The sequence below is a fragment of the Cryphonectria parasitica genome (assembly GCF_011745365.1).
Source record: "Cryphonectria parasitica EP155 unplaced genomic scaffold M406scaffold_9, whole genome shotgun sequence".
NCBI lineage: Eukaryota > Fungi > Ascomycota > Sordariomycetes > Diaporthales > Cryphonectriaceae > Cryphonectria > Cryphonectria parasitica.
This window is the reverse complement of record NW_024468917.1, coordinates 76726-93053: the sequence shown is the minus strand read 5'-3', so window position 1 is coordinate 93053 and position 16328 is coordinate 76726. Positions and strand designations below refer to the sequence as shown.

Genomic DNA, 16328 nt, shown 5'->3' with positions numbered 1-16328 from the left:
TATCAAACTCATTATTGCTTATTTGAGGTTCAACATGCGGACCTCCCCTTGGCTCAACTGGTCTCTTCCCGCCGCGATCCTGAGCACAGTCTCCACCGCCAGCTCTTCCTTGGCGCCGTATCCAAACAGCCTCCACTGCGCCGCGCTCGGAATCCCAAACCAGACAGCATTCAGCACCTTGAGAGCCCGCCACGGATGGCCGCTCGTGAACACCCTGCTCAGACATCTCCCGAACGTGGGGTTTGCCCCCAGCGGCGCCAGCAGCTCATCTGCATATTGTATGTTGTACAAGGCCAGAGCGTGCCTCTCGGACCCTACAAAGTGCTTGTCCTGCCACGCGTGGAGGCTGCTGATCTCTGCGCGCATCTGCGCCTGTGGCGGAAGCTGAATACGGCCGGACAAGACGGCGCATGCCCATCTCGTCTGAGCATCGAACACTGGTGCTGCCGGGCCTACGAGCTCGGCATGACCGATCATGAAGAGGTTTGGGTACCGTGGTGACATGATCAGTTTGTACAGGTCCACGTGCTTGGAGGGTGTCTCGGGGCCTCGGACCACGTCGTGAGGCAGGAAGGGGTAGTCGGATTGTTTGTATCCGGTGCAGGCCATGATCACGTCCACCTTCAGCTCCTCCTCTTCCTCTTTCTGATTTCCCTCGGCGTTGTCGTCCTCACTAGCAGAGATTATGATACCGTCCTGCGTAAGCCGCCTGACGCCTCCCCGGTGGATCACAATAGCCCCGGTCCGGACTTTTTCGACAAAGTCACTCCTGATTGTAGGACTCTGCTCGAGTAGTTTGTGCTTTGGCTGCATCACCTTGGGAGGTTCGCCTTCCAGGAATTGCAACAGCTTAGTCTGCAGCCACTGGGCTGTGCTCACGGGCAACCACACCTGCGTGGCGCGATCTTGTCTCATGGCGTCAGCCTCGTCGTTTGGCACGGGGGAGAGATACAAATAGCATCCTGTCTCACTCACTGTCCCAAGCCTCAGTCGGCTTGCCGAGTACATATCTTGGGAGCACCCATGCTCCTCGACGGCTGATGACGTGAACCTCGTCTGCACCTGGTGCCAGCTCACACGCGATGTCCACCGCAGAACTCCCGAACCCAATGATAGCCACCTTCTTTCGCTCCAACGGCCCCGGGCGGCGGTAGTAGTGGCTATGCAGAAGCTGACCCTTGAATGACTCCACGCCCTCGAACGGAGGTACAGACGGGCTGGACAGGTGGCCCGCACACACAAACACCGCATCAAAGATCAAGTCCTGTGGTGCCTCTTCTCGGCCGCGACCCTGCTGCTGCACACGCACGCTCCAGCTCCCGTCCTGGCGGGGCTCGCACGCGAGGACCCTCGTGTTGAGCTGCACGTGCTCCACGAGACCAAAGTGGTCTGCGTACTCGTGCATGTACCTCAGCTGCAGCCTGTGGCCGTAGTAATCCCCATACCGGGCCGGGTCGATGGGAAAATCTGGCAGGGCCGACGTGTCACGGCACGAGTTGAGCACAACGCCATCATACATGCTAGATTGCACAGGCGCAGCGGCACTCGCACCCTCGGGCCCGTCCAGGGGCACGTCCGGCTGTTGTGCCCACTGGCCGCCAAGCTCGGCCCGTGCCTCGAAGCACTGTACCTCGAACCCTTCCGAGAGACATTCCTTGAGGGCCAAGAGTCCAGCCAGACCTTGAATTACGCATCTCTGGTCAGATACTCATGTCCATAACCCCCACGGCCTGGAAAGAGCTCGAGGAGGCGAGAGGTTGAAGAACAAGGAAAAGACATGGGTTGGGGGTGCATACCGGCGCCTATCACGCACACCTTGGGCTTCTTCTGGGCGGCAGTGGCCATCCTTGGCACTAATGAATTACTCGTATATCGATAGTTGCAGGCAGCTGTTCAAACAAGGAGGCAGCTCGCAATTATGTCGTGGTCGGGCCAGGCAGGAAGAATAGGGGAGAGAGGTGAGACGAGATGAGTTCAAAAATTGGGTCCTGTGGAAGTTGTTTCCGAGCAGGGTGAGCAGAGAGTCAGCTCAAGCCAAGCCGCCATATTAAATAATATAATCTGGTTATACGAACACCATCTAAGAGAGGAGGATGCGTAAACCAACAATGGTCAGCTTCATACAAGGCCTTCGAAATGAAGCCGGAATACCCACTTGCAGAGTCACCACATGACAAAGGATCCTGTGCCGCATCCTTCCAATCTCGCCGCTGCATTAAGCTGCGCTGCCCACCTAAGTAGGCGTTGGTAGTAGTAGTCGAGATTCAACATTTCACATCATATCAGACAGACTACCAAAAATGAGTTGAGGAAACATATACCAAAGCGGCTACTATAGTGATGGTTTCACGGCACGTAATACCCCAGACGGTTGGCTTCGGTTTGCTGTTTTGTTGGCTCAGGTGATGCCTTGATTTTCCTAGTTTCTACCTAATTTTGTAACTTTGCGCAGAATGGGTGTGGGGGGGCAAAACGAGGGTCAACATCATGCCTCTCTCTCTCTCTGTGCCGCGTTACCAGGTCCAACTACCAATCCTCACCACCCTTCCATATTTCAGTGGGGCTTGGTCCCAGCCGAGCGAAACATCGGCAAGAGACATTGTTTCGGCGACCAACCCTGCCATGCCCTCTGCATCCCAGGAAAAAAGAAGGAAAAGTAACTGGACATGCTTCCCAGCCCAGGGACGCAAGCCTACCGAAAGAGAAGAGAAACAGAGAGAGAAAAAGGAAAAAAAGTTATAATAAAAACACAAGTCTGCCCAGCCCCCAAACACGTCGACGAAACCAGGTATAGAACCAGGTTTGCTATTCAAGTGTGTAGAATGACGAGAGAGAGGGAAGAGAATAGAAAAAATGATCCAAAAGAGTGTATAAGAAACATCATGTCCACCATCCGTTGCCACCATTCCGTTTCGTGATCTGTCTAGATCCAGGCATCTCAACAGGGAGGATCGACCTCGGTAGCCTCTGCCGGAGCAGGCTTGTGCATGTTGAAAGGCAGACATAAGGGGAAGGGGGCCATCATCGTTATTACGTAAGAACCCAAAGGATGGATACGAAGAGAAAGTCGGGTCGCGTTCGAGCCGGGTCGAGTCGATTCGAGCGGGTCAAATTTAGGCAAAGAAGATGCCGTTCTTGCGCTTCTCAGCACTGGTGAGGACCATCATGGGGGCCTTTCGCTGACCAGGGCTCTCGGTACCCACTGAAGGCCTGGCACCATTCCGCCCAGTGCGCTTGAAGACGCTGGCAAAGCTACCATTGCTGGCGGTCTCGTCACCGGAGCCGCTGCTGACGCTGTCGGCGCTCTTGCGAGCCTTCTGCCGGGAGCTAGGACGATCCGAGCCTATCGCGCCCCAGCTGCCGGTGCTCGTCCGCGAGCTGGGAACGCTGGGCTCGACCTCCTCGCCGTTCAGGCTACCGGAACCAGACCGACCAGACTCCGACTCGTTGTCGGTGAGGGGGCTCTGAGCCTCCTCAGCCGTCTCGGAGATGGGACTGATAGACCCGGTGCTGCCAGTGTGAGTGACTTTGTGGCGCTCCAGGCCGGCGCGCTTGAGGTTGTTGACAGCGGAGCGGCGAGTGCGGGCCAAGAAATTCTTGGAGCCTTCGTGCTTGGAGGTGGGCTTGGCCTTCAGTTCCTCGATGGACGGAGGGCCGCGGGGCTGGCGGACCGGGTGCTCGCCCGCACGGGCCTGGCCAGGCCCATAGCCTCCAGTCAAGGGGGTCAGGGGGAAGTTGGCGGTCCTAGGGCCAGCCGACTTGGGCGGGTCCTGACCGGCAGACAGGCTAGCATTGTTAATGCCCGCGAGCATCAGGGACGAAGACTTCTTATGTCCTCGGCGGAAGGCGTTAGCAGAAGGCGGGGGCAGAGGAGCTGGGTTCTCGATGAGGGGCGACTCGTTGCGGCGCGGCGGGGTCGCATGTCGGAACGGGTGAGCGGACTCCCTCGGGGGGGAGACCTCGAGCCGCGGGGCACGCTGCTGCTGCTGCTGCTGCTGCTGCTGCTGAGATTGCTGGTAGACACCCCCGAGCTGTGCCTGTTCCAGATACTGGCTGTTGGACAGCTGACCGGACTGATCGATGTAGTAGGCCTGTTGGCCAGTAGCGGGATCGATGTAGGTGTAGATGGTGGGCTGCTGGGCGGCCTGGGCGGCCTGGGCGACCAGCGCAGCCTGCTGCTGTTGCAGGAGCTGCTGCTGGTAGAGACCCTGGTAGCTCTGGTTCCCATTGAGGTTCATGGCATCAAGCTGTTGCTGGGCCTGAGTCAGGCTGTAGAGCTGCTGCTGAAGCATCTGTCGCTGCTGGGCCAGCTGCATGTTCTGCTGGAGCAGCCTGGCGTACAGGTCGGGATCCATCTGAGGGTCGGCGCCGTCTTGATCATCAATATGAATCTCAGGAGGGGCCAGGATCTGCTCCGGTGTATACTGCTGCTGCTGCTGCTGCTGCTGCTGCTGCTGCTGCTGCTGCTGCTGCTGCTGCTGCTGCTGCTGCTGCTGCTGTCCATAGCCCATCATGCTGGCGAAACCGTGCTGCGCACTGGCGGCGGCGTAACCGGGAAGGGAAGTCTTGGGCCCGTTGTTGAGGGCGCCCTCGTGGATGCCGTAGAGCAGGGACCTGCTCTTGGCATTGCTGTCCGACGAAGTGTTGTTGGCAAAGGTGGAGCCGGTGGCCGTCTTGGGCGCAGTCCGCAGACCAGCAAGAAGATGACCGCGGCTAGTCCTGGGCGTGGGCACAGCATTCTCCTTGGCATCGGCGGAGGGCGACTTAAGAGCCTCGACGGATAGAGGCTTGATAGGCTGGCCGCCGCGCCTCGAGGCGAGGCCGGAGGATGACATGTTGAAGGGGTTGGAAACGGGAGCGAAGGTGTGTTGGGCCATCTCGGACAGAGGAGCAGAGACCGCCGGTGTCGCGTGCTCGAGGAGATGGTCCGGAGAGTTGTGGAGGAGTGAAATCAGGATAGGATCCGAACGAAGGGGCAGTGGAGCCGAATCGAACAGAAGTCGAGGGTTGTGCGAGTGTCGGATCCGAACAGACGAAACTTTTTCGTATTGAAATAAATTACAATCAAATATATCGTGGAAGGCGGGAAATGGGCGTCAATCGTGCCCAGCAAACAAATCAGACGATGTCGATTAATCCAATCTGCAGGTAGGGAAGGAAAACAAAAGGTTAGTTAAAAGCAGTGGTCAACGGCCGCGATGCCGTGAGCGAGATCCAAATCTTGAAGGGTAATGAAGGGTGCAGAGGTTGTTGATGTTGCTAAGCCTTGCTAGAAAAAAAGGCAAGAAGTAGGCTAGGGCCTGTCGGAGGGTAAAAAGGTTGAGGGGGTAAAGGCGGTATTGTGTGGTGCTGGACTTACTCTTATGAAGCTGTTGGGTGTAAGTTGTGCTGGAGTGGTGTGAGGGTTTGAAGGGCGACGGCAATGCCGATGACAACTGGGTCTAGAAGATGCTGAGGATGGCGCAGGGTCGAGATTGTATTAAGCGCCACAGCGGTTTGTTGTCCTGTCTTCTTTTTTGTATTCTCCTTTCTTCTATCCGGTGTGGATGTCTAGAGATGGATGATGGGACCCGGCCTGACTCTGATGATTGTTGTGTTGTTTGTGTTGGAAGCAGGTGAGGATGTTGATGATAGTGCGCGAGGAAATGACAGGCAGTTTGTGGGCTGCAATTAAAAAAAATGAGAAGGCAGAAACAAGAAGAAAAAAGACACCTTGTTAGTTGCTAAAGGTGTGTATCGCAGATCGATCGATCGATTGGGAATAAATGAACGGCAAGTGAAGCAGTCGCGATGCTATCCTCCCCAGGTGCGAAATCAGAAGAAAAGTCGAAAAAGTTGCAAAGTCGCAAGGTCGAGGCCGAGGTGGAAAGGGAAAGAGAAAAGGTGGAGGAGGGAGAGGAAGAGTGTGTTGGGGTGTTTGTGTGTGTGTACGCGGAGTGGGGGGAAGAGGGCGAGAGAAATAAAGAGGGAGAGGGAATGAAAAGGACAGGCTGACAGGCACACAGGCATGCAGACAGGCGCGAGTCGAGGATTCGAGGCCAAGTCTAGTCTGGATGGGGACAAGTGGTGGGCCCTTGCTGTAGAAACTGGAAGGCACAGAAGAAGTAGACGAAGAAAAGAAAGTTAGGCCCTGAGGGTTTGGGAGGACCCAGACTGGGGCGATCACAATGAGGACTAGCTACAATGTGCCTGAGTGTGCTATGTACCACAGTACCACAGAGTGGTAGTGGCGGCCCAGCCTATTTGAGCCGCTGTGGTGGGCCCAGGAGAGCTTGAGCATGCCCGTAAGGCGTCCAGGTGGCCCTTCTAAACTGCCTGACTCTACAAGTTGCAGCACGTCCGGGGCTTTTCTGTCGAATCGGTCCCCAGGTGGATGTCTGCTAGGGGTTGGCCTACGCTACAGGGGGGTTGCTGCTCAGGTGGGTCGCACCACATGCAGCCACAGTACGGAGCGCACACATGCACAAACCCCCTGAAGTTGCCTGAACGATCGTAATGGCTGTGTGGTATTTGCTAACCTTTCTTTTTGGAGGTGGGGGAGGCACCAGAATGAAGCGAAGCACCCGCCAGAAAAGGCGGGCTCCCATTTCTTTGTCTCGGCAGCCAGGAAGAATGGGGAAACGATGTGAAATGATGAAGGCCGTGTTTGGCTATTTGCTTTGTGCACTTTGACATTCATACAGACATGTGCTTGTTCGCTCCCGAGCCAGGCCAGTTTGCGGACCGTGGGCTTTGCACTGGACGTGCGGATTAGAGCACTCAGCCGGGTCTGACGTAGCTTAGTGGACACGTAGGTGGGAGCGGGTTGAGTATCGAGATAGACAAGTGTGCAGACACGAGCTTGGCCAGTGTCAGGGTATTCAATAGTGATGGATGTAATAGTAGACTGAGGGACGTTTCATAGTTCACGAGGGGTCTTCGTTCTCTCCTTGTTTCTTCCCGAAATGGAAAGGCAGTTATGGCGTTCAGAAGTACGTGGCAAACAGGCCAGAGCAGTGAATGTGATCAAGCGATGTTTACGGAAAGTGATGCTATGCTGTTGTTGCTGACGGCGTGGAAGGTGATGGTGGTCAGTCGACTGTGGAGGCGTGTAAAAGCTGCGATGCGATGCCACGCTATGCGGTGTGCCATGCCACGCCACGCCACGCCACACCACGATCCAATCTGGACTTCGAGATCCATTGTTGGACAGCACCAGCACTAGCACCCAAGTCGTGCCTGCGTGCCTGGGCAACCCCAATGGTCAGTGAACCTTTCCCTGCCCCTGTCAGGCTGACCCCTAGAACGGAAAGGCCCCCGGGGGGGCCCCTACCCCCTGGAAGGCACAGGACCAGCATTCCACTGTGAGCACACCACACAGCAAGCAAGGCCCGGGATCAGATCCCCTCCAAGATCGACCGTTGATTGACTGCTTCCCCTCTCCAAGATCCGGTCGAGGGATTTCGCAAGCTTCCCAAGGGCTCCCACCTTGCACCAGCCCATATTCACGAATCACAAGCGCCAGCGCGGCAGGGAGGGAGGAGCCAGAAAAAGACGGTCAATTGATGGTTGCATGTCTTGGCAGTTACAGCGGCAAAATGCTGTCCTGTATTGGTTGTTTCGAAACAACCCAGCGGTGACCTGGCCTGCCCACTTGGTAAGCCCACCACCAATCAATTTCACAATCTTGCTCCCCCTCTCTTTTTGCCCCTCACTCTTTCTTTCTTTTTGTGTGCTCATCCTTCCTCATGCCCTCTCCACCTCGTCTTATCTCCTCTGGTAAATCCTTCTCTCTCCCCCTCCTCTCTTCTCTCTCCCTCTCTCTCTGTGTGTGTCTTTGTGTGTGTATGTGTTTTTGGTTGTTTTTTTAAATAAGCAAATGTTATTATTTTTCATGCTTTCAGGGGTATGGCCTTGTCGTCCATGCGATCTCTTTGTCTATTCATTCCCTTTCCTTTGGTGGGTGGCGTTGTTACGTGGTCCCCTGGTTGGTACACAAAGTACCATAGTATCGTGCCACTGTCACTGCGGCACGTGTGTACATCCCCCAATGGTACGTACAGGAGAGGGCTGTGGGGTGCTACTAGTACGTATTTGGTCTTCTTTTTTTGGCTCGTCTCAAGTTGTCGAGATCCCCGCCGTGTTTTGCTGCTACGGTTCGTGGGTCTCGTCTTGTTTGTCCTCCATCCACCTTGCTTCATCCCTCGATGCAGTTTAGGTCGTCGTATCGTATAGCACAGCATACTGAGGCTCCCCCTGACCTATCTGCCAGCCCTGTCAAAATCCCACCTCTACTTTTCCCCATTCTCAAGGGATCCCATCTCCCATGTACCGTTTACCATATATGGGACATGCGCATAGTCAGTCTACTATATCCATTTATGCTGAGAACGGGGGACATGCCAATTTGGAAGAACGCATCACTCTACCCCAGACATATACACACACCAATGAATCAATATATATATCTCCGTACGACCATTAGGCCAAATCGAGATGGAGAAAGGTGTATCAAATGAGAAAAGGAGGGATCATGTCCAGAATAGATCACACAACCTTTTGGCAGGTTTGTAGCCTCAATCTTTCCTGGTCTCCAAGAGAAAGTTAAACAGCCATCATCAAACTCATTACAACGGTAAAGGAGGAAGGACAGGCCAGACATACACAGCAAGGCGCCTAAGTACATCGATTACAACAACATAGGCCTGTCGACTCTTTCTCCGCCATCTACACGAGACGCAACGCAGAATCAGTGGCATCTCTACTGCATAACTGACATTTTGCTGAAGCACTAACAGTGGCATCTTTGGGTATTCTCTGCCTGGTGCTGCTGGTCGTGCTGCTGGTCGTGCTGCTACCTGTCATGGCGACGTTGTGAGGGTTGGGCCATGCTGAAAATCAACCCCCTTTTGTGCTGCCACACATCATCAATCCCACGTCAGAAATGTCTTCTAGAAAAATCAAGCCGGCACGAGCCTTGCATGACGGGGGGAAAAAAAGGCATCATCAGGCTGAGTGACTGCCATGGGATAGGATGAACACCACATCTGAACCCCACGTCACCCTTCTTTCACCCTTTCAAATTACCTATATCTCCGGGCATCTCAACTTGCTTGCGCGTCAGGGACTGTGAGGGGCCGCCTTCTGTAGCACCCGGCCAGGCAGATCCAGCAGATGATCAGCATCTTATGCGTGAGTGGGCTGTGCTGTGTGTGGTACGGTACGTACGTACGCTCTCGTATGCACACGGTCTGTACCAGAATTCTAAGTAGTACAGTATGTATGCTTGTGGTCGCCCTAGCCCCTGCATGACCAACCAAAACCCCCTCCCCGGCGCGGTTTCAAAAGCCTTCTCACTCCCTCCTAGGAAAGGTACCAAGTCCGTGCTATTGTCTCTTGTCTGTAACTCTTCGCCTCTGCCTCGTCTCCCGCCCCGCTCCTCTCCCAATACCTCCCTGTCTGTGCTTCACTGTACTATGTTCACTGCTGGCTCAGTGCTGGCTCATGTCCAGCCAACCCCACCGCCGTTCAGAAGAGACTTTACTTGGTTCCCAGGCCTGGAATGTTGCCAGGCACACCAGGGCAAGGTCAAACGGCAGGCCAAGCTCGCCACATCCGTGCCCCATCCTATGTGAACACTGCGGGTATCCGCAAGGCTGCATAAGCGTTCGCTCGTTTCATACCCATCCCTTGCCCACCACGACAAAAGCTCGGGCCCAGTCCTCGGGTGGTTCGGGGTGGGTAGACTCGTCTAAACACATCAAAATATCCGACCGAACCTGTCGCTGAACACACTGGGGCTTGACAGATCGAGGCACGCGGGGCAGAACTTGGCCGGGCATGTGTCTCTGTAGATGCTGTACTCTTAGTACATTTTTCTTCCTTATCTTTCTCTTTCCTTCGTATTCAATGGTTCTAGCCAAGAGATTCTGCTGTGCAGACTGCGCGCGCAGCATCTCGCATACCATTCATGTCATTTTAGCCATCTGATAATGACTCCGATGTGAGAAATGTACAATTTTTGTAATGCTTAATTGTCCAGATATTAATGCTGGGGCCGCATTGATCACCCGCGCGTCCCAATATCACGACAAGGCGCTCTTCGAACTGCCCACAATTTGCAATGGCAAAACTTCCCGATAGACAGGAAATTCACTCAAGTGCGCGCCGCCCCAACAGGCTTTACCTAGGTGCACCTTCTGGCTATTGCTATGGTATGTACTCAACCTGTTCTGCCATATAGAGACTGGATCGTTCAGGGAGGTGCTACTACTCCGTCCACCTCGTCCTCCTTTGTGTATGTGAAACATTGCCATCGTCCCCAGCCCGCGGGCTATGCTTGCAAGAAACCCGGGTAGGGCTGATCATGCGCGCTTGGGTGACCCTGCGACCCCCTGTCTTTAATTTGTTTGTTTCTAAATGCCCCCTTGCCAGCCTCTGTCTCTCTTTCTCTCTCTCGCTCTCTGTGTCACTCGATCAGCTCTGGACTGATATCTCCCACACCCTTTTCATGTGCTCCGCCTGTTCTCGTTGGTCAAAATAGTTGCAGACCCGTAAAACAAGGGAACAGTGCGATTGCCTTACACGTAATAAGGCATGCGCCATCGTGTCCCTAGGTAACTGGATCATCGTCGATCCCACGATCCGACAGTTGTGTCCTGACGGCACAACAATATCTCGTAACAGGCCCAGACTTTCTGCTCCAGCATGTGTGTAAAGTAGGCAACAAACTATAAGCCACCACCATGATTCCGCTCAGGGGGCTGTCCGCCCCTCCCCCCGGCGCGAGCCGTGATTCACGCAAGGGGTGGTGGAGTTGTATGTACCTGCAGCCGATGGGGGTGGATGTGGAGCAAGAGTCTCACAAGCAAATGTTCCATGAAATGCATGCGCCCTTTGATTTGGAGGCGGTCTCGAGGACAGATCTACGTGAGCAAGGTCTCACAGTCATTGGGCATGAGAGTAATGCCTCCGTCGTCGATCTGAGGATGGTCATGGGTCAAGATGTTGGCGATTCTGCCTAGGACCTGTAGAGCGAATTCCGCCGGCAGGTAGACTCAGTCAGGAGACCAGAAGGAGCTCGTTGACAATAGTGCCGACCTTTCGAGGGAGCTGTTGTTCAGTCACAGCAGGCAAGGAACAATGCATTGATACGATGAACAATAGAGAAGAAGGGCTCGTGACCTCCAGGTCGTCGTACTTAGTTTACAGAAATACAACGCACACTCTCTCAAGATGGCTGGGCTGTGACGGGACAGTGATATTGAATAGCCAAATGGAATGAAATAAACTATGGAATAAATTAATGAAACAATGATGAGAGGAGCATTTTCTTTGGAGCAAGAGAGAGTTGCCAGTCAACAAGGCCACCGAGGGCAGCAGCAATGGTTGTTCTGGTCAAGTTCTGGTCAACACGAAGATGGAGGAACGATGGCCAAGTACCTTTCTTAATCTTTAGAAGTGACCAAACTTCAACTTGGAATCCATTAGCAGCTTTATGATTATCTAGACTAGACTGTATCATCCATCAAGTATTTCGTTATGAGCTTGATAACACGAAACTTGGATAATTCCTCGCTTCCTTCGATACTGGCATCATGCTCGACCAAAGACCTAAACGAACGTTGTTGTGTTTCCCATTTCTCAAGTACACATAAGAGGCCTATGGGACTACAGAGAGGAGAGACTGTGTACATAGAATATGGTCTCCTTCATCTATAATTCTTGGGCGTAGATTACTGAGGTATGAATGGTGATAATCAGTTAGGGCCTCAACCACCATCGAGAGCCCTTAGGGCATGTGTATGTATCAACCGTTGAGCCAACCAACAACGCTCTCTACTTTACAGGTTCGTTCAAGTTGGAGATCACAGACGAGACATTAAGCGGGTAGTCATGTCAACATTGCGCATCTGTCTACTGATGGCCCAATCCTTGCGAAAGAATGGATGGGGCAGGGGCCGTGGCGTGTCCATTGCGATTGAAGCTCAATGTTGAGTCTGAAATGAACGGTTCGAATCAATGCGGGCCAATAGTCAATTAGCAGTATCAAGTCGTGTCACATCCATGGTCTTTGATGCGAACTATGAGCAAATTGCAGTTCACTGACACAGGACAGCTGTGACACAAATGTTGGCCGCCAGTGATCATCTTGATCATTGGCATAGAGGAGCAATGAAGGCACCATGCTTGAGAATTAGAACGACTTAGGATGTCAAGACGATGTTGCTGATTCTCAGCGTCCGGGCGAGAGTCCTGTCTGTCAATCAATCAGGTCAGGCTGGGCTGCTTGACTTATTAATTGTAGGCTTCTGAAGCACGTTCATCCAACATAGATGCTCGACACAACATGAACTGCCTACTGTTTTGAGTATCTATTATCAATCACGAATCGTTATAATGACTCGATTGAAAAAGCTACGTATTGGGGACCCAATATGCTATGATCCATCTACAATATCAAATTCACATGATACGTGCTTCGTGAGGCACGTGTCATATTCAGGATTTCCAAGACATATAATATATAGATAGACAAAAATGAGACTTAATATCAGAGCATAAATTCATACAATAGTTTTATTTAGACAAGTACCAACGTTACAGCAATGAACGAAGAGTTACCCAAGCACTCCGTGGATAGAGAGGCGAGAACAGGAGACCTTGCTGCATTAACATGAGTTCCCATTTTTTTTTGTTACATGTTTTTTTAATTTCTTACTTTGCTGGTCTAGGACTCCATTCAATCTATTTGATTAGTATTCATGAGGGACTTCTGTATGTGTGTCACCACACAGTGCGTCTAATATTTACTCAGGAGGCTACCTCTATTTATGTCGTCGCCAAGCTATAACGCCATGAAATGATTATGCCGAATTGATCCTGGGTCAGCTTATCACTTACACAAGCAAGGTCTCGCCAGTTGGACAGAAACCGCTCTTCCGATTGGCCGTCTCCTTGAACACCACTCTTCCTGAACCCCCCGGCCATCGACCAATTGCCTCTGTGGCACAAGACTGCCCTGCCTCATCACTTCACTTGGGTGGCCAATAATTACTCTCACCTTGGCAGACAAAAAGAAGTTCTACTTCTCAGTCAGCCCCAACACCCTATGGACTCAACTCCGGGGACTGCGGAAAGTTCGCGGAAAGTTTCCCTGCTATCGAGATGAAGAGAATCCTTCGAGGTGAAAGCAGTTGGGCCGAGGAACGGAAATAAGCCACCCAGATCGGAAAGGGGTCTTCTGTCAAGAGGCCAAAATGTTTCTTGCCTGGTGGAGCCGTGCACAGAAGGCTATCGTCCATTGTCACACAACGTCACCGTACCTACATCATAGGTCATCGATACCCTGTCTTGTAATTTTAATTATAATCAGGCTACACTATTGTTGGTCCTTCAGGAGTGACAGCCAGCACGATCACTAGACTCGGAGGGGCCTTGCGTAGTCCGGGGTTTGTCTTTTGCCTCAATCGCCGCATGAATAAGCTCGTGAGAATGCTGAACATAGCTTGAATCCTCCCAAGATCTATCGATTTAAGTTGCAGGAGGCTGGTTATTGGGCCGTTTACGAGTGACAAACTCTACACGCGTGGTGTGAGTGACCTGATGCCTTGCTGAGCGCACAGGCGTTGAGAGCATCAGCAAAATACTTCAGTATGCTGAACAGCGTCCAGGGGACGTAGAAAAGAGAGGTAGGATCGAAGTGGATGCTTGGGGTCTGTCAGAAGGAGTGAATGTTTTCCCACTATGCATTGCTAGAATGTCATAATTAGAAGCTATTGATTATGGGGAGTCCCAACAATATTTGATAATGATATAGCAACAACTATTGGGAATAAGTACCTCTAGTACCTCATAATACTAACTGGCAAGACTGTGTGAAGCGCCACTTGCCTCAAGTTATCTTGTGACATCAATGTGTTCATAATGTCAAAATATTGAAGCCCGAACCCAGTCTGCAACACATGGTAAATCGTCCAAATTGCAGAACTCATGACCACCTGTAGAGCCCTTTTGGAATGTAAAAATATTACAAGACCTCCCTCCAGCAGTCATCAATCATAGGAAACGTGATCTCGTTATCGTGCTCGATATCTAATCGGAATAAAAAGCAGCATGTATTATGAGTCTGCCATGAAGGTAGAGGAGAAAGACAAAAAGGAAGTCATAAGAGATAGGAAAGCCAAAGCCAAATCTGCAAAAGTAAACCTAAGATATATCGACTATATTGTCCGGAAAGTCTACCGCCGAAATGTAGAAAAGCCTCTCTATGCATAGATCGAACCGTAGAAGGAATTGAATGAAACACAAAGGAAAGCGACAGAGAAAAGGAAGCTAAGCCGATGACACAGGCACAATGAAGAGCATAGAAGGCGAGGGAATATACCAAAAAAGTGACCACATTCGTATCATCGTCTGTCCTCCGGTCGGACTCGGTCACCATAATATCCCCCTCCTCCGGCACAAGCCAGGCACACACCTCCACCGTACACTCTGGTGTGTCGCCTCCAGCCATCGCGGGAAGACGGATCTCCAAAGGCCTCCATGGATTCTCCGTGGGTGTGAACCAGCTCGCCGTCGCCGTGGCCATGTGGCGGAACAATCCTGATCCCTCCATCTACGACCGCCCCTGGGCCAGGAAACATGACGACGCTGGGGTCAAAATCTTCGGCGATGCTGGGCGGCGGCGGAGGGAGCATAGGCGAGATGGAAGGATACGAGGACGGAGAAAATGTATCCTCGGTGCCGAATGCGACATGGCTGCTGTGTCCATCAAAGGCTATGGCACCAGTAGTTCTTGGCGAGCGGAAATCTGACGACGCATAAGCAAACGGGACGCCCTCTGCGTGGTGACCGCCCGTCTGTCCCATGATGGCCCCTTCTTGAGACAGGGCGCTCGCAGACCCACTCCTGGCGTCGAACCCTGAGAAGGAAGCCGTCGTGGAGCCACTGTGGTTCAGATGGCCACCACCGGCCGTCGGCAGAGGCAGAGGTGGTGGTGGTGGTGGTCTGTTGAAATCCAATCTGTGTCGCTGGTGGCGGGACGGGGACCTGTTTACGATGAAGTCGTTGTCGTTGCCAGGAGCCCCGTGAGCGCCATATCGTATGTGCTCGTCGTCTGCCATATAATTGACCAAGGACGATGTGGCAATGTTGATCCTATCTTGTCGTCCCTGAGCTGAGCCAGCGACGGCGCCCGCGGTCGTCCCTCGAACCAGCCTTGGAGCTGAAGATGATGAGGCTCTGGCATTGTCCCTCAGTCCAGGCCCGGCAGCGGCAGCAGGAGGAGGAGGAAGAAGAAGGGGACCACTTGACTCCTCCTCTTCCTGCTGCCACTCGATCCAGTCTGTGCTGACTCCACGTGACCATGGCCCTGCGGTCGTGTACCTCTCCTCCTCTTCCATTCTCCTGTTCTTCTTAGAGGGACCGGCCAATCCCACCGGAGCTGTGCCGCTGGCTTCCCCTCCCCTGACTGTAACGCAACTAGCCTGCTTTTCTTGGGGGCCCTGACCCTGTCGGGATGACACCACAGTATCTAAGGTTGGTGTTGAAGTCGGAACAAAGTTCCTTGAGAGGGGGGCCAGCCCGGATGTCCAGCTGATGATGATGCGGCCACAGATGGCTTCTTGCTGGCGGACGATCCGTCTTACCACCAGGAATTGTATGAGCTTCCAGAAAGAGAACAACGACGAGATGGTGGCGGCGGCAACCACAAGGGTAAAGGTCAGGACCGTCAGCCGGGAGAAACAAGACCACTGCTGTTTGTGAAGACAGCAGTCGAGCGCGGGCATGAAATTCTTGCTATTATGGGTGCTGGTGGTATCCCTGGTGGTGATGATGGGCATGTCTCGTGCTGCGAAGACGGAGTGCAGCAGTAGTAGAGGATGAAGGCCCAAGGATGACACTGGAGTGAAGGCTCGAGATACAGAGGGAGCAGCTGGGCTTTTATTATATGAGACAATGATGGGAGGGAAAGGAAAATGAAGGAGAAGCCGTGAACCATGACGGTGGTGAGGCGGGAATCAAGTCCTGCGAGTTGCTCCAGAGAAACAATCACGAACCCATCGCGAATATGCAAGAGGGCCGACCCCACGACACGAGAATGGAGCCGACGTGAGTAAATATAATAGCAAACTTCAAGGAGAGACCAATGTATTACCTGGCTGGCTGGCAGGCCTCTTTGCTCTCTCTCTTTCTTTCTCTCTCTCCCTCTCTCTCTCCACCCCGGCTCGTCTCCCTCTTCCTCAAGGTACGACAGAGACGGTGGATCCATGTATGGCGGCATGGCGAGACTGACCTTACTTACCGTGATGGATCTGATCTCCAAGGGCAGGTAGATGGAGCTTATC

At 53.0% G+C, this 16328-nt stretch overlaps 3 protein-coding genes across 3 annotated transcripts; 1 reads left to right on the top strand and 2 right to left on the bottom strand.

Moving 5' to 3' along the window:
* Positions 1 to 18: 18 nt before the first annotated feature.
* On the bottom strand, positions 19 to 1845 carry M406DRAFT_334084 (FAD/NAD(P)-binding domain-containing protein; the record flags this gene model as incomplete). Its single annotated transcript, XM_040920901.1, has 3 exons — positions 19 to 905; positions 976 to 1654; positions 1816 to 1845. 3 exons carry the CDS (start codon positions 1843 to 1845, stop codon positions 19 to 21), a joined length of 1596 nt encoding a protein of 531 aa, XP_040771425.1.
* A 6630-nt stretch (positions 1846 to 8475) lies between these two features.
* On the top strand, positions 8476 to 9614 carry M406DRAFT_72938 (uncharacterized protein; the record flags this gene model as incomplete). Its single annotated transcript, XM_040925594.1, has 4 exons — positions 8476 to 8545; positions 8778 to 8853; positions 9104 to 9199; positions 9281 to 9614. 4 exons carry the CDS (start codon positions 8476 to 8478, stop codon positions 9612 to 9614), a joined length of 576 nt encoding a protein of 191 aa, XP_040771424.1.
* Positions 9615 to 14008: 4394 nt separating this feature from the next.
* Positions 14009 to 15824, bottom strand: M406DRAFT_72937 (uncharacterized protein; the record flags this gene model as incomplete). Its single annotated transcript, XM_040925593.1, has 2 exons — positions 14009 to 14073; positions 14459 to 15824. The coding sequence occupies 2 exons, from the start codon at positions 15822 to 15824 to the stop codon at positions 14009 to 14011; spliced, it is 1431 nt and encodes a 476-aa protein (XP_040771423.1).
* Between the last annotated feature and the right edge of the window lie 504 nt (positions 15825 to 16328).